Source organism: Paramormyrops kingsleyae, chromosome 13 (genome assembly GCF_048594095.1).
Source record: "Paramormyrops kingsleyae isolate MSU_618 chromosome 13, PKINGS_0.4, whole genome shotgun sequence".
NCBI lineage: Eukaryota > Metazoa > Chordata > Actinopteri > Osteoglossiformes > Mormyridae > Paramormyrops > Paramormyrops kingsleyae.
The window spans coordinates 24,159,374-24,179,732 of record NC_132809.1 but is presented as its reverse complement, the minus strand read 5'-3'; the positions used below and the strand labels follow the sequence as shown (position 1 = coordinate 24,179,732).

General features: G+C 43.4%; 1 protein-coding gene across 4 annotated transcripts; it reads right to left on the bottom strand.

Moving 5' to 3' along the window:
- Positions 1-3,980: 3,980 nt before the first annotated feature.
- Positions 3,981-18,944, bottom strand: bnip2 (BCL2 interacting protein 2). 4 transcript variants are annotated; one of them, XM_023811167.2, is made up of 12 exons: positions 18,066-18,944; positions 14,826-14,921; positions 14,203-14,276; positions 10,908-11,093; positions 8,586-8,768; positions 8,118-8,220; positions 7,900-8,031; positions 7,657-7,743; positions 7,469-7,567; positions 6,873-6,908; positions 5,831-5,886; positions 3,981-4,766 (listed from the first exon to the last, which is right to left on the bottom strand). In XM_023811167.2, the coding sequence occupies exons 1-11, from the start codon at positions 18,350-18,352 to the stop codon at positions 5,865-5,867; spliced, it is 1,305 nt and encodes a 434-aa protein (XP_023666935.1). In that variant the 5' UTR covers positions 18,353-18,944; the 3' UTR covers positions 3,981-4,766; positions 5,831-5,864. The 4 variants fall into 4 exon arrangements, with proteins under 4 accessions (XP_023666935.1, XP_023666933.1, XP_023666936.1 ...); XM_023811165.2 differs by lacking the exon at positions 5,831-5,886; XM_023811168.2 differs by lacking the exons at positions 5,831-5,886; positions 18,066-18,944 and adding an exon at positions 15,895-16,039.
- Positions 18,945-20,359: the final 1,415 nt, after the last annotated feature.

The window sequence follows — 20,359 nt, the reverse complement described above, 5'->3', positions numbered from 1 at the left end:
AGGAAAGGACGGTATAAGCAGACATTGCAAAAGGGGTGCATCCATGCACAGTTAAAGTGTTTTATACACAATAGAATGATGTTTTCAACTGAATATACCTGTATGTCATCTTCACATGATTCAGCACCATCCGTCTTGTTTCATTGTGCATATATATGTATGCAGCGCCCCCTAGTGAAAGTAAGTACAGCAAATAACATAAAAAAATTGACAATCATTGCATTCACCCCATTTTTTTTTTCAAATTGTTTCTCAGTTTTACAGCCATACAAACCTTAACGAAATGGAATGACATTAGGAAATAGAATGTTACATTGTGCAGTTCAATAACTCTGATTTAGTATGTACTGGAGTTTTATAGAAGACGCAAACTTAAATTTGAAGAGCTGTAATATTTGTTTGTTTATTGATTGATTGATTTTTCAATATACTGTATTTAAACAAAAACTGCTCAATTGCCACCCTGCATGCCGCAGCACTATATCAAGCTGTAGTAATTTAAATAAGGGATGTATTACCTGCTAGTCAGATAGGTGGTTGTGTTAAATGTCATATGTATTTAGGCCTACTAGATGTAAAGGAAATTGTATAGCCCTCCTTTGGAAGCTGTATTTCCTTCAATGACAAATTCAGGTGGGTTTCAGAGAGCTCATTTTAAACTTCATATAATCAGGGGCGTTGCTAAAGATTCTAGAGCAGTGGAGATGTGTTCTCTTGAGTGACGAATCACGCTTCCCTGGCAATCTGATGGAAGAGTTTCGGTTTGGCGGTTGCCAGGGGAACGGTACTTGCCTGACTGCATTGTGCCAAGTGTACAGTTTGGTGGAGGGGGGATAATGGTGTAGGGTTATTTTTCAGGGGTTGGGCTTGGCCCTTTAGTTGAAGTGAAATGATCTCTTAATGCTGCAGTATTCAAGGCCATTTTGGATGGTTTCATGCTCCCAACTTTGTGAGAACAATTTGTGGATGGCCCCTTCCTGTTCCAACATGACTGCACACCAGTGCACAAAGCAAGGCCCATAAGGACATAGATGAGTGAGTCTGGTGTGGAGAAACTTGACTGGCCTGCACAGAGCCCTGACCTCAACCTGATAGAACACCTTTCAGTTGAATTAGAGCAGAGACTGCAAGCCAGGCCTTCTCGTCCCACATAAGTGCCTGACCTCACAAATGCTCTCCTGGAAGAATGATCAGAAATTCCCATAAACACACTCCTAAACCTTGTGGACAGCCTTCACAGAAGAGATGAAGCTGTTATAGCTGCAAAGGGTGGGCCAGCTCCATATTAAAGCCTATGTATTAAGAATGGAATGTCATTAAAGTTCATGTGTGTGTAAAGGCAGGTGTCCCAATACTTTTGGCAATATAGTGCACAACTGGGTTGGACATTTTGCTTTCAAAACTGCCTTAATTCTTTGTGGCTTAGATTCACCATGGTGCTTGAGTCATTCCTCAGAGACTTTGGTCCATGTTGAGTCATTCCTCAGAGACTTTGGTCCATGTTGACTTGCAAAGTTAATGGAGGGTCTGATTGGGGCTCTTGAGAGACTGAAAGAGAAATCTGAATGTCTGTGCTTATGAGTGACCTGGATAAAAACCAAGTTACAGGCCTTTAATGACCTCTCGGGCACAGCCATCAGCAGTGTGTCTGGCTGGAAAGGGGTGTGCGGTGCTCCCAATATATTTGTAAGAAGATCCAAGTCTTTAGAGTCCTGGTGCTCCCTGTCTTGCTGTATGGCTGTGAGACATGGACATTATCCAGTGAATTGAGATGAAGATTTGACTCCTTCATGACTCTGAAGAATCCTTGGGTACCACTGGATTGACTTTGTGTTGAAGGAGTGGTTGCTCAGGGATACCTGAATGAGGCACATTACCTGCATTGTGAGGGAGCGTCAGTTACGACACTACGGCCATGTGGCGCGTTTCCCTGACGGTGATCCGGCTCACGGGATCCTCATTGCAGAGGACCCGAGCGGCTGGACCAGGCCGAGAGGATGCCCACGTAACACCTGGCTGTGGGAGATAGATGCCCATTTCCAGAGGGTGAGACTGGACTGTGTATCGGCCTGGGGAGGGGGGTCACCAACTGGGATCAGGTGTTTCATCTTGTGGTGGATACGGCTACGTGCTGTTCCAGTGCAAGCCCTCCAACCTGACCTGACCTACTGCTGACATATGATTGGCTGAATATATATTTGCTTCAATGAGAAGTTGAACTTAATAAGGTGGCCAGTGAGTATATATGTATGTGTGTACTTAATACAGTGGCCAGTGAGTATATATGTATGAATGTGTGTACTTAATACAGTGGCCAGTGAGTATATGTGTATGTGTGTACTTAATACAGTGGCCAGTGAGTATATATGTATGAATGTGTGTACTTAATACAGTGGCCAGTGAGTATATGTGTATGTGTGTACTTAATACAGTGGCCAGTGAGTATATGTGTATGTGTGTACTTAATACAGTGGCCAGTGAGTATATATGTATGAATGTGTGTACTTAATACAGTGGCCAGTGAGTATATGTGTATGTGTGTACTTAATACAGTGGCCAGTGAGTATATATGTATGAATGCATGCGTACGCGTGTATGTGTGTACTTAATACAGTGGCCAGTGAGTATATATGTATGTATGCATGCGTACGCATGTATGTACTTAATACAGTGGCCAGTAAGTATATATGTACTTATGCATGCGTGTATGTGTACTTAATACAGTGGCCAGTGAGTATATATGTATGTATGCATGCATGCGTGTATGTGTACTTAATACAGTGGCCAGTGAGTATATATGTATGTATGCATGCATGCGTGTATGTGTACTTAATACAGTGACCAGTGAGTATATATGTATGCATGCATGCATGCGTGTATGTGTACTTAATACAGTGGCCAGTGAGTATATATGTATGTGTGTACTTAATACAGTGGCCAGTGAGTATATATGTATGTGTGTACTTAATACAGTGGCCAGTGAGTATATATGTACTTATGCATGCGTGTATGTGTACTTAATACAGTGGCCAGTGAGTATATATGTGTGTGTACTTAATACAGTGGCCAGTGAGTATATATGTATGTGTGTACTTAATACAGTGGCCAGTGAGTATATATGTACTTATGCATGCATGCGTGTATGTGTACTTAATACAGTGGCCAGTGAGTATATATGTATGTGTGTACTTAATACAGTGGCCAGTGAGTGTACGTAAGTAATGGACCAGCATCTCACCCAAGGTGTCTTCTGCCTTGTTCTCTGCTTACTGGGTTTGGAGCCCAGAACTTGTTCTGGATCACCATGAATCACATCATCACTGCAAACCATCGCTGACTTCTCGTTCTGGATTCTCCCTACTGTTGTTTATTGGTGATCCTCAGATCAATGTGACACTCAGGCACAATAAGCTTTATTTGAGTATTGCACAAATAATATTTGTCAGACCTCCGAATTATTAATACAGATATTATGGATAAGTTGAACTGAACAAAAATATTCAACTATTTGCTTTGTAAGTTTTATTGCACATTAATTGTACTTCTTACATTTACCCAAAACTACTTTCCAAATTATTGGACGCAAGCGTTGTTTTTTCACAAGCTAGGCCTGATTTTTTTTTGGTGGTCATGTATACTAGCATATGTCCTTTGCAATATTCTAATTATTAGAACAGCCAGTAAATGTTGGTTATTTTATTATTTAAATACATAATATTGTGCATAGGTATCTGATTTTATTATCCGGTAAGCCCGATTGTGTGGCATATCGGGTCTACCCCGCTTAAGATCAGAACAGGTTCATGGTCGAGTAATACAGATGATTACTTAAGATTTCCCATTAGTACTAATGACTTTGGTCCTTCCCTTTGTATGTGAGGGTTGCATGGGTCTCTCTTCCGCTTTGAGAACATGCAATCCCATTTTTAAAGCATGACAACACTTAAAATAGACTTCTCTGCAAAAGAAAGAGGCGCACAGATGTAACCGGAAGTTTACTTGCAGCAAGTGAATCTCTCTTCTCAGAACATTCTACAAACCAGTAACATACTACAAAACACAATAATAAAAAGATCCATGTTTCGAGGTTTTTTTTCCTGACCTATGATCCACAAATTTTTGCTTGGTTTCTCCATTTCCGCAGACAGGCAATTGCAAGAGAGGACGTGTAGGCTTTCCACAAAAGGTTCAGAGAACCACAGAGGTAACCATTACGGGCACACCTTCAAAATTACTCTGCCTGAATGACACACATCCTACGCATCTCCAAACAGACAGATAAATGTTCAAATCCTAACGGGCATAAAAATATATTAATCTCTGTCCTTTATCACTTTTTGAATATAAATACATTTTAAATGTAATGAACATGCATCAACCATTTTAGAGAGTGCTTTAAATATGAAAAATACAGCTGTAACTATAACACCAAAAAAAAAAAAGTTTGGCTTGATACATAGGTTATAAAAAGGTTTGAAATGGAGCGTTGTGGCATCGGTGGAGGAGCACACGCTAGTACAGCAGTGGGCAGTTCTGAGAATGTAACAAAAGCAAGAGTTACTCCTTACACCAAAGACACTCAGAATCGATGCCTTAGAGCGACTGAGATGGGGGGGGGGGGTGCCTAGCAGTAAGAAAGATTTCCCCCCCCCCTCCTCGCTTATGGTTCTTGGGCAATCCTTTTGTCGCATGCAGACGTCTCGATTTCCTATTCCGGCATTGCTGCGGCAGCCATTTCCACTTTGCTGTGTATATCCTGATCGATCCTGCAGGGGGAGACATTGTGTTAGTCTGTAGCACCCCACACCCACGAAGGGCTCTGGGACGAAGGACTCTCACTGGGAACGCAGCTCCACTTAAATGCAGCTTAAAATGGATTGGGTTTGCAATGGACTGGTTTCAGTGCATCTGCAAATATTCATTACCACGTTACTATTAAGCAGATTTCAAAAAACCTGAAGGGGATGATAATCTGGGTGGCTGAAACTATTTCTAAAGCAAATTGGGCTAATTAAGATTAGTTTGATTTACTGTGTACATGCTGCTCATCAAGACTCCATTGTAGCAGGTAAAATATACGTTCTGCTAATTTGGAGGCAAATATAGTTCAGGGTTGTGAGAGCTGAACTTTTGGATCTCCTTGCAAACCTGCTCCAGCTAAACACCAGCCAGCCATATTCCTGTCATGGTCTAGACCAGGGTTCTTCAACTCTGGACCTCGATTCCAAATCCAGGCCGTGTTTTCAGTTCCCCCAGGTAGTTAGTTTAATAATTACTGATTCTGATTGGTCAGAGGCTTCACATCTGACTGACAGGTAAAGGAAGGCTGGAAAACCAGCAGTGCTCGGACCTTGAGGACCGTGAGTTGAATAACCCTGGTCTAGACCGTCTTGTCTGACTTCATTCACCCAAAGTCCAAACACAGGGTGTTTTAATATTGGCACTTTTCAATGACAGGTGCGGTGTTTAAGCTGGAAGACCTCAGCCGCACTTTACTCAGAGTCTACCATGAGTACAGGTCATCGTTGTTCCCATTTTCCCATTTTGCTGACGTCACTCGTCGCTTTGCTGTGGCCTGTTTATTGACGATCCACACGCCACACATACATCATACAGGAGGTGCATGGGTGGGGGGGAGGTGCATGGGTGGGGGGGAGGGGCACGGTGAGAGTCATGCAGGACAATGTGAGGATTAACGCCAGCCAGCCGTGCAGAACCTCAGATCACCCAAGAGTGTTGGGGGGGGGGGGGGGGGGGGGGAATCCGCCATCCTGAGCCTGTTTGCCACCCAGTGTCAGCATATCACATGAAGAGCGTCTCCATCACTGACCTAGCGAGCTTCATCCTGTGCAGGTTAGACCGGGTCACCAGGACCAACCGCTGTTTCTTCAACAGACAGTTAGACAGTTTAGTGATGCTCTGGGAGCTTCACTAAGCTTCACTGTCAATAGAGAAAGCCGACCAGAACGGACAGCCTGGATGCATAGTTTACATTTGCAGCCAGTAAACTACATCGTAGGGCTACCAGAAGTTAAGCTGCCTAAAATAAGAAACCAGCACATTTTGTTCACAGGAAAGGAAGGGTGCTTGTGAAAAATAATCACATTATTTCTGTAGGTTAAGCAAAACATACAAAACACTCTTAAAAGCACAGTCAGGCATGTTTTACAAGTGAATACTTTTTGTTTTTAAGAAAAACACAGCAAGCAGAATGTGTTTCCAGTGTTATTAGGAGGATTGGCAAGTCTCTGATTTGTTGCATTGCACAATGAGATTTTCATGGAGCAACGCGATTTGCTGCACAGCCCTTTTTTATTATACAGTGCTTCGCGATAGGCAGACTGCTGGAATCAGACAATGCAATTGGTTAGCTTTGGGACTGAGACAAGCACTTCTTCCCTTTAGCGCCACTTCCTTTGTGAAAGTGACAGGAATCCAATAGCAACCTTAAACTGAATTTACATTTGGTTGTTTGTAAGACACTTTTGTCCAAAGAGATACAAATGAGGCAAATAACATATCATAATAAGAGCAGCTGTCTAGATACATAATGCTGCTTCAGAGACACCTAAAAATATTTTCTAGTTCATGTAGCATGTGACTACCTAGGTTCCTCTTTGGGATACACTCTACTTTTATATTGGAAGACCACATCTGTAAACACTTACATACTGTACCCCTTCACGTAACAGCTCAACGCAATATTAAACACAAAATCTCAGCACATTTCAAGATGCCTGGTATTCATGGGGCAATAATTCGGTGCTATGTCTCGACTCCTCAAAGCCAACCACATGACAGAATTAGTTCCGTGCATAAAAAAAAAAATCCTGCAGAGATGTGACAAACGCTGGCGTGAAGCGTAGAGATACCTTTTACGTCTTTTCCTATTTTTTTCTTCATCATACCTTTGAGGGGGCAGGGACAGGACGTTAGGGAATAAAAGAGGTAGGAATTCAACAGCCAACATATAAATATAAAACAAGCAAAAAAGGCAATAAAATGTTTGAAGCGAACAGACAGGGAGAGTTTTATCTTGTGCCAAGAGGTCCTTTCAGCTGCCATGTTAAGACAGACAGGGAAGAGACAGGGGTCAAATGTTATCGACGTTAACCTAGCGAGTGCAACGTGTAGATCATTTGAAGTATATAAACACATACAGTCTGTGATGCTGAACAAACACTAGGCAAACCAAGAGATTTCATATGTTTAAAATCAGTGCATCTGCTCAGTTTGAACTCCATTTAAACTTCTGTCTCCTAGACTTATTCTGCATCAGAATAATTCTGGGCTGGCAATAAGTCATTTGGAAAGCCGGACAAGCAACCTTCTTTAGCCAAACCCAATTCACCAGCCTGGAACCACATCTATGCGTTTTATAATTATGCACATAACTACTGATTCTGATTAAAAGCTAAAAATAAAAGGAGGAAAAAAGTAACGTTCCAGAAAAAATGGGTTTACTTACTGCTTGATGCACTCCGGTATGGACAGGTACTCCATAGGTACTAGCTCAGCTAGGTCTGTCAGGCTGAACACATACTTCACCTTCTGGCTGAATTTAGAGCTACAAATGGAAACAAAATGGAAATGTCAGCTTCATCTATTTTTTAATAAGGGCAACACCCAGAATAAATGAAAGCAGAGCCCTCTTACCTTATGAAGGGTTTCGTGATGGCAAGGAGTGTGCGAATGAACCACGAAGGATGGACAATTATCAAAGACTTCAGATTTTTACGCAACCTGACGTATGACAGAGAAAGATGGAGTGATCCACGAAGGCTGATGTTAATCAAGTCATGTGTTGTGTTTTCAATAGCAAGGTTAAGCAGAACATGGCCCTCAGACTGAACTGGATCTCCGAGAAGACAATGTAACAACGCCACGTCTGGCCCTCACCTCCTGTCGATCTGCTGGTAACACTTCCGAAGCCAGCCGACGCTGGGCATCCTCCGGCGGGACGTGGCCCCATTCAGGTACACAATCATGTAGTTCTCGGCCACCAGGAGCTCCAGAGTGCCAATGACATACCTGCAGACAGAACGGATGGGCAGTAATGGGCTATACCTTCAAAGAGATGGAGGTGAGTAGGGTGCGACCACAGGAAGCCAGCTTACTTGAAGAGATTGTCCATAATGTATCTGTAGTTTGGTTGATTGCTTTCGGGCATAAAACATACAGCAAAGACAATGATGGCATTCAGACCGTCTCCATAGTAACCTGCAAAAAGCAGCAATCAAGTTGAAACAATCACCACTGGGAAAAAACTGATGTTGAATATCACAATAAAGACACCATACCCTAACTTACAGTACCAGTCAAAGGTTTGCACACACCTACCCATAGAAAAGTTTATTTGTATGATGTTCTAATTTTAGAATAACTATGAAGACATAAAACTATAAAATACATGGACTTATGCAAAGTCCCAAACAAATAAGTCCAAGTCCATGGTCAACAGATTGATATTACCATTGGGCGCCTTGAGCCAGGCCCTTAACCCCAATTGCCCCAACTTTCTCTAAGTATTGGTGTAGAAATGCCGAAGATCAACAACGACCAGACTGAGGTTAGAGAGCTCTGACCTCCGTGGCTGATGACACGCTTGAAGGGCTCAATGGCCTTCATGTCCACCTTGTGATCTTGTTCACCGATCCGGAATATTCTCCACCGTCGCCCCTCCTCCCTCTCCTCTGAGGCAGAGTACTCCTGGACGGCTTCAGCGCCCTTCCTCAGCAGGTCAGTCGTCTTCGGTTTCGGAAGATCATCTGGAAGGTCAAGGAGCTCTCATTGACTGCATGGAGCATCACAGTCTAAATGCAACTGGATGTTTTAAATCCAGCGAAATGTATCCTAAAGGAACTTCTAATTCTAAGGACCAAGAGAAATACTAGGTGTTTTAAACATTAACATTTCCATAGGTCTTACAGCTATCTGAGTTATCTGCAGAGTCAGCACTTGACATACCACCCTATTAGATTTTAGATGAGATGTAGCATCTTTATCCATTTTTTGTTTATGACTCAACCCATTAATCACCCATCCAGTTGGCGCTCAAATAATCAATAAGGAATGAACAGTTAAACTGTAATCACTGTATCCTTGATCCGCTGTTGCATTCGAACAGAATCACCAGTAATCCCAACACGCCCGATTACACGCCACATGGTAAGACATGCAAGGGAGCGATCTGTATGAATGCCTACAGAAAACCCGTGTCTAACATACACACACATCACTCTTCCCCAGTAATGAAAAGCAGAATTATTACCAGTGACTGCAGGCAACAGGATATGTAATACAGTTAGTCTGCTGAATCCTTGCAGCCATACTGTAGTGATGCTATTGCAGGAAAGCATCGCCTCATTATCATATTGCACAAATAAGACTAATAAAGGCAGAATTAATTTAACGTAATGATTTTTGTTTTGTAAACGTGACAACTCCTGGGCTGCGGCATACGGTAATAAGCCCTGCAGTTTCATGACACAAAGGAAGAATGGAGACACGGCGGAACCAAAAAAAGCAAACGCATAGACCACACGAAAAGGCAGAATGCCGGAATCCTGATTGGAAGGGATGACGAAAGGACACATGCAAGCAATCAAAACGCAGTTTAAACGCAGAAAAATGAAAACCAAAAACGGAACCACAGTGGAGCATTTAACGCGGGACTGATGATCACAGCTGGTCAGGTATTGTGGGTGCAGGTATTAGGGAAATGCAGCTGATTCTGGGATGTGATTCTCTTTTGTGCGAAACCGGGACGTTCAGTCCAGCAGACCTTACCACAGTGGGGAGAGCAACACTTGGCCATTTCCGAGCAATGAATGAAAACACTCCTTCCAGGGAAGAAGGGCGGAAAGCAGCAGTGGAGACAGAAACAAGACACAGTTCAAAGAGGCCGTCGAGGACGGCACCTGGCTGGTCACACTTCAACATGCAGCTGCAGTAGCGATAAGGGGGCCGGAAGAGAGTGCCCATCAAAAACCCAAGCAAGATAAACTCCTCAAACGCAACAGCCAGACTCCTGAAGTCACTTCCTGGAGGGCTTAGCAAAAAAAAATTAAATTATTCATTTTCATTTTAGCTTGTATTAGCATTGTTCAACAAAAGATTTCCAAAAATACAAACAAAAACATCTCAGTAGAGGGCAGCAGCTTCAAACAATTACATTTACTTATAATTGGCATGTGGTTTTTGTCCAAAATGCCGTGTAAGTGAGGATCAGAGAGCAGGATCATAGTGTCCCTGCAGCAACTGCGGTCAAGGGCCTTACTCAAGGGCCCGATTACTCTGCTAGCCATGCGATTCGAACTGGTGACCTTTAGATCACAGGTACAGAGTCCAAAGCCACTGATAAAAATGGATAATATGTGTGTGTCTTATACACAGTGGGCTGGAAAAGTAAATAGACCCTGTGAATCTGGGTGCTTTTCTTCATTCTCTCATGGTACAAATTGCACTGGAGTATCTGCGTGGAATTAATTTAGTCAATGAAGGTCCAGAAAAATGTCACAGAACTGGACGGTACAAAGTTGATATTCTAATGATGTTTTAATGATCATTTTCAGGGTCTTACACATCACGCCATGCGTTTGTGTGAATGCACGTGCTTCCGTCTAATGATCAAAGCCTGGTGTCCATCCCAAGAAGCAAAGGACACAAGGCGGAGGACACCCTCACAGGATGTGTGTATGCACACGCACACACATGCACCAAGTCTTGACACTGTATGAAGGAGATCATACTGGGCCAAGACTAAAAACTCCAGCTAATTAAGTAATAGTTACTAAACACTGAACTCTTTTCTTCAAGTGCAGAATTTGTCATGTTGCCTTAGAGGAAAAATTCAGCAGCTTCTGAATTACAAAACAGATGCCTATCGACTGGGCTGCCTCGCCTACCTTCCCATTCGAACTCATTGCTGTTGTCAGAGGGGGTGTCCATGGCGTCCAGGTCCAGCTCGCCACTCTCGTCCAGCTCGTCGGACACCACGGAGCCCTCGCTGCGGTCCAGCGTCAGGTTGATGTCCGGAGCCATCAGCTTCTTCTTGGGTTTCTTATCGCTGCTCATTCCATATGACTGTGTGTCTAGGATGACAAGAAACGGGGGTGTCAAGCGGAGGCGCCTTGTCACCTAGCAACTTTCAACCTGAAGAAATATGGGTCCCATGGTAAACAGAATCTGCTGGGCAATAGGAGGTCCCCTTCAGCCGAATTTTCCAAGCAAGGGACCCCAAGTGTAGGTTTTGGGGCCCCTATAAAGCATGAATGGAAGCAAGTCACTTCTTGACCAGTCCGAGTCAAGTGTCAAATCAAAACATTGCAAGTGTGAGTCAAGTCTCAAGTCACTTGCCCTGAAGTCCAAGTCGAGTCCAAATCTTTCCAATATTTTTGCTGTCGAGTGACCAGTCATCAAATTTATGACTCAAGTCCTAGTTGAGTTGCGAGTCATATGACTCAAATCCCTTCCTGTGTGAGATTCTGCAATGGAAAATGCAAATCGAACATCAAACTGCCAATACAGACTATTTACAATGCAGTATTAGTGCCCTACTATGAGTAAATACATAGGCTACATACATATAAAGTCAAGCTGGATATAATACCTTGTCCATATGATATTGAAGCGTGACATGTTATGCATTTGGCTACTCTTTTTTTTTTCTTTTTCTGTGTAATCCTCATAACTGAATCTAATAATTTTGGCCAGCATCCGTCATCTCTGAATAAAAAAAACTGCTGTAGCAAAAACCCGCCACAGTATGTGGTAGGTTACGTCATTCATCGGCAGATATAGGTTGAAAAGAGAGTCTTCCCCTCCTTCATAATTGTCCTCTCACAGTTATGTCCTTGCCCGTGCAGGGAGTGATGCATATGTCCAACAATCTATCTCCAGAGACCTTGTGTTCAGCCAAATGGAAATGTAGAGAGAAGAGAATTAATATACACTGAAATTATAAAATTAACATTATGGTATTTGGGGGGGGTGGGGGACGACTAACTTCAAGTCTTCTGGAGTGAAATAGTTGGAATCAAGTTCAAGTCTTGAGTCATGTAGGGTTGCAGCTATCAATTATTTTAGTAATCGAGTATTCTATCGATTATTCCATCGATTAATCAAGTAATCGGATAAGAAATACCTTTGTCTTATTAAAGAACAATACATCTTAAACTAAGGCATAAATTAAAAATGGCCTTTACTCTCTGTATTCTTGTACATTTATAGGAGACATAAAAAAAAGTTGACAGGATTGTATCTCCTGGATGAGGTAGGAATGGTGTGTGCGTGTTCACGTGTGTAAGTGAATGTGAGTGAGAGTGTGTGTGTTTAAGTGTGTTAGAGAATGAGTGTTTGTATAAGCCTTTAATGGAGCATGTGGCGGTTGGATAATTCAGTGTCTCAGAGTTTTACTGGCCCAAGGCTGTTGGGGGAGGGGGCGGTTGGGTAATTTTTATATTATATTTATATTATATTATTTATATTATTATAATTTTGCAATATTATTCATTAATCTAAATCTGCAAAATAATATTACTAAAGCCTTGAAATAGATGTAGTTGAGTACATACACTCCATGCTCCCCTTTACTCACCCCTGCATGCTGCAGGTATCACTGTGAAAGTGTGACGGCGGCTGTCAGCCTGCTGAAAGTGGCCAAATTTAAATAGTGTCAAACTATTTCACTTTATCTGCATGCAAACAGTTTCTATTTTAGCTTTACTGTAGCCTTGCTGCTGTGGAAGACAAACGGCGGTGGATGGGAGCAGCTGAAAACATCGCATTTCTTCACCTTTCAGCTTGTTGAACAGCTGGTTTGATTAAGGACTCTCGCCAGCTCTTTACCAGTAAAGGTTTAGTAGCGATTACAAGCACTGCTGTTGTTTTCCTTCACTCCATCTGAGTTCACCATCACTAACGGAACCGTCTCTTTGCTCTTTGTGTATAGACAGGCTCCAGCACCATGTTAATTAAACTACGACAGCATCATTTTCACTGCTGTTGTGTTATCAGTGTTTTTGTTGCAGAAAAATAGGGGCTGCTTGGGCTGAATCTTGTTATACTTTTTTTATTCACACATATGTCCATAAATACGTTTCTATCGCAGGTCTATGTTTAGCCGCAGATGTGAGTGAAACGCTCGCTCTTACCTTGTATTTGTTCTGCTCTGTGGACTGGATGCATGGACTGGGTGCTTTCTGTTGAGATGTTGAATCATTGACGTTGTGCTATTGTGGTAAGCTAATTCGGTTTTACAATGGACACACTGTACAGTATTTTCACTTTTCTTTTGTTTGAAATGGTCCCGAAAGTCTTTTTCTCTGACTTTCCTCGCTATTATCCCTGTCTTCCTCCATTGCGGCATCAAATCAAACCTGCTACACGTACTGCGGCGTAAACACATTGTGCGACAGTAATGATCCTCCGAGTGAAACACGGTGATCACTGAGCGGTACATAGTCATGTGGATCAAACGAAGCATCGAAGCAAAGAATTTTTTGTAATCGAGTTATCGGAGTTACTTGATGAATCGTTGCAGCCCTAGAGTCATGTTATGAAAGACAGTGAACAGTACAAACAAACAAATACCCCTCTTTAAAATACATACATATTTTGTTCAGTAAGGTAACAAAGCCTTTTCTTTTGAGGTGGTTAACGGAAAATCCAAACAAGTTCCACATTATTGATGTCAAATGTGTTTTAGGGACCAACTCCCCCCTGTCATCCAAGCCGCTATGCTGCCAAATAGGGAATGTATCACCTGTTGGGCATTGCGTGTTGGGACAAGGGTGCGAAACTGTGCGAGGAAGAAATCCAAGGCACTACCTAGGCTACGGTTTGCCATTATTGGTGTGTCAAAACGGATCTGGCTGACGAAACAACTTTAGGTACGTTTATGAGCACTATAGCACGATGCTAACAATCTCTCTGTAAAGGCAAGATCGTGGAGACATTTTAATCATTCACGGTCTAAGATTGTCAAATCGCACACCCCTACCTTCTGGCAGGCTTCACATACTTATTCTCAACTATTCCACTCCCATTTTCAAACAAATAACACTAAGATCCGAAACAACAGAGAGCCTGCTGCTACAGGCCTAACCCCTGCAGTCAGACGGCTAAACCGGCATGTCACGGCACATCAAAGCCAACACAACAGCCAAGCCTGTGGACTCCTAACTGCAAGCAAGGCCTTACCAGACTGCCTGTTCACTGAAGAACTGGAGAATAGCTCTTCATCCAGCTGGCCGTCCTCTTCCTCGGGCAGGGGTCTAACAAAGATTCAAGAATCCCCTTAGTTCACACAACCAAAAAACTATTATGGTTTCATTTACACAGATGATGAAGGCATAGAGCTGTGGTTGCATGTTTATGCTTGATACATACTTCCTGGAAGTGTTCCTGCACTCCAGTGCATAGCACACACTGGAGCGTCTTGCCAACATTTTGGCTACTTCTTAGCAGCTCTTACTGACACGCTCACTTTTTGGGTGGAATGCCATAGGATGGTCACTTGCCTAAATGCTGTGCGGCACGAGAAAGGAATTTGGCGAGATATAAACTATGTGAAGTACATCAAGTGCAGAAGAGGACTGAAGCTCGAACACCCAAACGTATCACAAGCTGAGAGAATGAGGCCTGGAGATAATGTGAAGACTGGATAAATACTTGAGCACGCCGTTGAGAGATAGGAAATGCGAGGTGCTATTTGCCTCCCTTGTACGACAGTTTGGACAAACACATCTGCTAAATGGGTAAAATATAACCAGAAAATACAAAGCATGAGAGTCTGAAAACTGATGACCGGGTGAGTTCAGTACCTGGGGAAGTCTTCATCCTGCCACTCCTCCTTTAGCTCCACCCCCTCCATTCTCAGCCGCGCTTCCGTGGTCGCAACAGACTCTTGTCGCTCCAAACTGCAATTTGAATAAAAATACAGCATCAGTGATCCTCCAAAGAGCCTGACAAACCAATACTGGAAGAGGCCAAAAGGATCCAGTCAGATGGAAAGAGACTCCCGTCAGATATTTCACAGCAGCAGAACTGTCAGCTCTTAGCTCATTATCCACTTCCTCCCAATAAAACATCTTCTTGTGAAAGGACTATTGTTTTCCCCTATGCTAGCGACAGAGTGGCCACCGTGTCTCGACAGTCCGCTGTTGGAAATCAGGCCTGCAGACACCACAGCTCCACAATGACACCACTGTCTTAAAAAGAAACTCCTCCATTAGGGATTATGATCCAACTCATTACTTCCTTGGAAAAAAACACAAACATCTTGTGAATGAGAATAACAACATTAGACTGGAAATTACCCTTTATCCTTGTGGCATTCATTGTATCATTGATGCTTTTCACACAGGGGCATGATCAGCTTTCATCCTGCTCTTTCTTAAAATAATTTCGTAAACATGCAGACTACCATATCCAAAAGTTTATAATGACCAATTATGTGTAAAAACCATTAAAAATTAGGTGTGATAAACTGTACTTTGGTGGTACAGGAGCCAACGCTGGTTTAACAAAAAAGATGGAGGTAGAAACCGAAAAAGTAGCTGCTGTTTAGAGTCAGGAACAGATGGCTTTGGCTGGAGCACATAATTCACAGGTGAGAGGAAAAGTGGAACCAAGTCTATATCTGGTATTAAGACACAGTTGAAGCAAATGAATGTGTCTGTCGCCCTCCCTACCCTGTGGGCTACCCTCAAACCTTACACTAACAGCCAGTACTTGGCAACTAATTTTCGCGATATGACAACCAAATTTGTAATGGCCAACAAAAATAAATCTTTATGTCTATTTGACCAGGCTAGAAACCTTGGCCACACCAAAAACAATATCAATTGGTTTCTGTTCCACCAGTTACACAACAGTATAGTAAACACATACCTCTTTTGCAGTCAATCAGTATTATGGGAAGAAGGCCTGTAACAAGAATGTTCCCATTCACTCAATGACAGAGGTGGAGAGTTCAGGTCCACATAGTACAAATCCAGACCAAGATTTTATTTCAACTAACCAGTCGAGTGACTGTGACTCTTTATACTGATTGAAATCTCCACCTCTGTTCAATGGTCACTGCCTCCCTCAACTCAACTGCAAAATATCAACAAATAACAATCCATTTGAAGATTACCTGCCATTGCCATTTTTGGAGAATTGAATTTTTAAGGAGGAGCTTATACAACCACTACAACCCGCCTACACAGTGCTGATCATTTTCAATGGGATACATTAATGCAGTGCTCAGAATCTGACAGAGGGCAACCCCTCTGAGAACACTCTTCCTGTATATGTGAAGCTTATAACCAGTGGACGGAGCCTTTTATTTTTTTCATCCATCAATTCTCTGCTTAAGACAAACGTTCCATTTCTGCTGGTGATCTGCCTATTGTAATACTCTGACTTACTGGCTGGCAGATCCAGTCCTACCAGGAAGCAGACAGCTGCTGATTCACACGCACTCCCAGCCACCCCGCCCCGCCCATGCCGAAGCTCCACTTCGGGTTAAGCGTCCATGGTGAGCCAGCTATGCAACCAGCTCTGCCCAATAACGTGTCAGAGAGGCAACGTCGGCCAACAGCAATTTCTCTGATTGCCGTTTAGTCTAAGAAGAGGGAAACTGAACAATCAGAAGCATATCTTGCATTCCAAATGAAGGAGAGGCATGATGGTACCACAATAAAGTCATTTTGTTGAAGGGAAATGCATCCTGGTCTATGACTGCCCCCCACCACCACATATTCCATCATCAGGGGGTTTCTTAGTCCTAATCAGTGTGTCACGGTTCCAATGTTAACAACAGTCTGAGAATTACAACTCAGCTACTTATGAAAGACACTTTTACTCACCTTTAGCATTCGAGAGGCTAAAAATACAACTGTTGTCAGGATTTGAATGGGTGGGGGAAAGAATTTGGAGGAGTCCTTGGACTGATAATTCCCACCTAAGAGACCAGGCCCTCCAGAATTTTAACAAGGGCACCCTCCACGCCAGCCGCATTAAGTTACCATGTGTGGGCACCTGCACGGTAACGACAGAACTTTACACATCTTATTTGCTGTGGTTTTGTTACATCTCAACACTTCAGGCTGTCTGCGGAGAAATCCCAGCAGCAGCTTGGGGTGGGGGTGTTTCAGAGCCATGTTTACATGAGAAGAAGCAAAAAAATGAGAGAAAAAAAAACACAAAGTAAAGCTTTGTTCAGAGGATTTTTTTTAATGACTGCCTCCCAGCGCCCTCTCATCTAATCTAATACAGCTGCAGGAAGCAAACTTACTGCCTGTAGTCCAACACAGACTCATCTGTGGATCAAACAGAGTGTCTTTCAGAGCCATTTTGAAAGGGCAGAAGAGCAGGTGGATGACAGTCAGCATACAAGCCTTTATAACTGATCACCACATCCAAAGGGCTGCTGTTTTACCTTTCACGATAAAAAAAAACATGATCCATTCACATTTCGTTAGACTGCTGGTTCGCACCTATACGATCCTGCTCTGTTTTATCCGAGGAGGAGCCACGTGGTCAATCGATTCTTCATAACCGTCTTGCTTGGCACAAGCACGATAAAATAAAAGGGGAAACCGATTAAATCAACACTTCAGTGCAGATGCTGCAGCTGCAGCTGCAAATCCAAATCCATTCAGGATGTTTAGCTCCCTGCTTTGTTCTGGTCCATGTTTGAGAGCAAATTGGTGGTTATGATTCACGATAAAAGCGTTTCAGTTGATAAGTTCTAGCCACAGTAATACAAGTTTCTAATTATAAACGAGAGGGGTGGGGGTGGACCGTTTCCACAGCCTAAAGTACATTTAGCGCGGGGGACAAATACAACATGAACAATTCGATTTCAAAGCCTTAAAATGTCATTCGTGAGTGTCTCCACTGCGCAGTTACACGCAGCACCGGAACTTTCTGGGGACCATAAAGCTTGTAAACAGGTAGTCCGCTTTCCTTCTGTTTCCATGCTGCACGCACACGGCGCTTGGGCAGGAAAATTAATAATAATAATAACAATAATAATAATAATAACAACAACAACAATAGGCCATTGCTCTCACCTTCCGTTGTGTCCAGGCGAAGCCGGCTGCACGGGCAGAGTAAGCGGGGTGGAGGATCGCACACACGGCGTCGGTGTCTGGCCGCCGGTCGGGGCGGCCGCCTCTTGCGGCGGGGACCGGGCCGAAGCCCGCAAAGACCCCGGCGAGGGCGCCGTTCTGCGGGCCGAGCTGCCGTCTTCCTGCTCCATTGGCTCCCTGGGCGTGTCCGCCGCAGAGCCGCTTTTGTTCAGACTCGAGTTCATGCTCCGCCTGAGGCCTGAGTCACTCTCTATCACCTCTGCGGCCATCGGAGCGTCGCGGCCCCGCGCGTTACAGCACCGCCGAGCAGGCACGGGGTTACACCGCGACCGGGCGTGTCCGGAGCGCCGATCGCTCGTGGAAACCTAGCCTGTTATCCGGCCAGATGGCGATAGCGATCTACACCTCGTAACAACGAACCGCTATTAAATATGAAGCCCTTATTTACCGAATCTGGGTGCGATCGATCCCCTTTTCTTTGACAGTAAGAGCATGAACAGTCGCAGATCTGCTATCCGGTCCGGGCGAAGCGGAGCGGCTCGCTGCGTAGTCCGCCGGCTTCCTTCCTTCCTGGGCTGGACTCCGATCACAGCAGCTGACGGTCTCCAGCGGCCCTCTGTGTTTCGCTGTCGCTTACAGCCTCGGCCGCAGCCATTGCCGGCCTGTCTTGCCAAGGAAGGGGAAAAACGGAGGATCCAGTCCGTCCAAAGTGGCCCGAAGCTCCTATATAGCGTTCAGGACCTGTCAGTCCATTGGATGACTGTACTGCCCAGTCCGGCACTCAGCTCTCCTGCCGTCTCTGTGTATTTTTTTCGCCTCCCCGTTATTCGGATATTCCGTCATCTCCTTGCTGAAGACGCCCCCCTTACTGCCCCCTACCGGAGGGCAGAGTCAACCACCCTGTCACATTCCTCACCTTTAATTCCGAAGTGTGATACCGAAAACGTGAAAATGATTTAAATTCTGCTTATGTAACTTTTTATCATATTTTATAACTGTAGGGGGGGTGTACCAGCGCGTTATATGGCAGACTGCGTTTAAATAAGTAGTATAACTTTAGGAAGAACTGATCACAGTAGACTTTATTACACACGGAGTCCCACGTGAAATATTTGTTGATATTAAGGCAAAGCTACGCTTGTAGACTTATACAGGAATTACGATTGATACCTCGTAGAGTAGTTGTACTAGTTGTATACAGGTCTCATGTCAGAACGACCTAATTCGTTTGAATCCTAAATTAAACGTTGCATGCAAAGTCCGCTTATTTGACTAACAAAAAAGTAATATTCCACACATACCCTATGTTATTATAGCACTATCCCCTAGGTGGCAACACATGACTATTAAATAACAATGCGTTCACGGGCCAGTATTATTTTCCTTATTGTATTGGTCCATTAAAATTGTTTCAGATGACAGCTTACAATAGATGTAGGTATACCACGTTAAACGTTAAACGTATTACTTTTCTATGCTTTTGGTGTTTTTTGCGCTTTATTTGCAGCTTAATTAAGCGGTTCAAACAAAAGCCGTGATTCTATCACTAGAAGAGCTCTAAAATTAATATTTGCATTTTCACTACATAATTTTTTTTAGCACAGTATGCAAAGTAACATTTGGTCCTCACAATGTAATATATACATAACCCACCCACCACTTTTCTGTCTGGCAGTCTAATGATTGAGTCTGGGTTTGGTGGACGCCAGGAGAACGTTACCTGCCTGACTGCATTGTGAACTCTTAATGCATTGGGAACTCTTGATGATTCAGCATACCAAGACATTTTGGACAATTTTATGTTTCCAACTTTGTGGGAACAATTTGGGAAAGACTTTTTTATGTTCTAGCATGACTGTACCATAGTGCACAAAGCAAGGTCAATATAACGACATGGCTGTGTGAGTCTGGTGTGGAAGAGCCCAGACCTCAATGCAATCAAATACCTTTGAGAGGAAATAGAATGGAGATTGTGAGCCAGGCCTTCATGTCCTCATAAATGCTCTTTTGGATGAATGGGGAAAAATCCCCCCAGGCACACTCCAAAATCGTGTTTCCCAGAAGTGTGGCAGCTGTTATAGCTGCAAAGATGGGGGGGGGGGGCGAATTTGATATTAATGCCTATGAATTTAAAATGGGATGTTATGAAAGTTCTTGTAGGTGTAATAGCCACATGTCCTGATACTTTTGGCCATATTGTGTGTGTGTGTGTGTGTGAGGGAGAATTAAATAGGCCTAATTCTCACATTTTACATTTTATCAAACCACGATCCTGT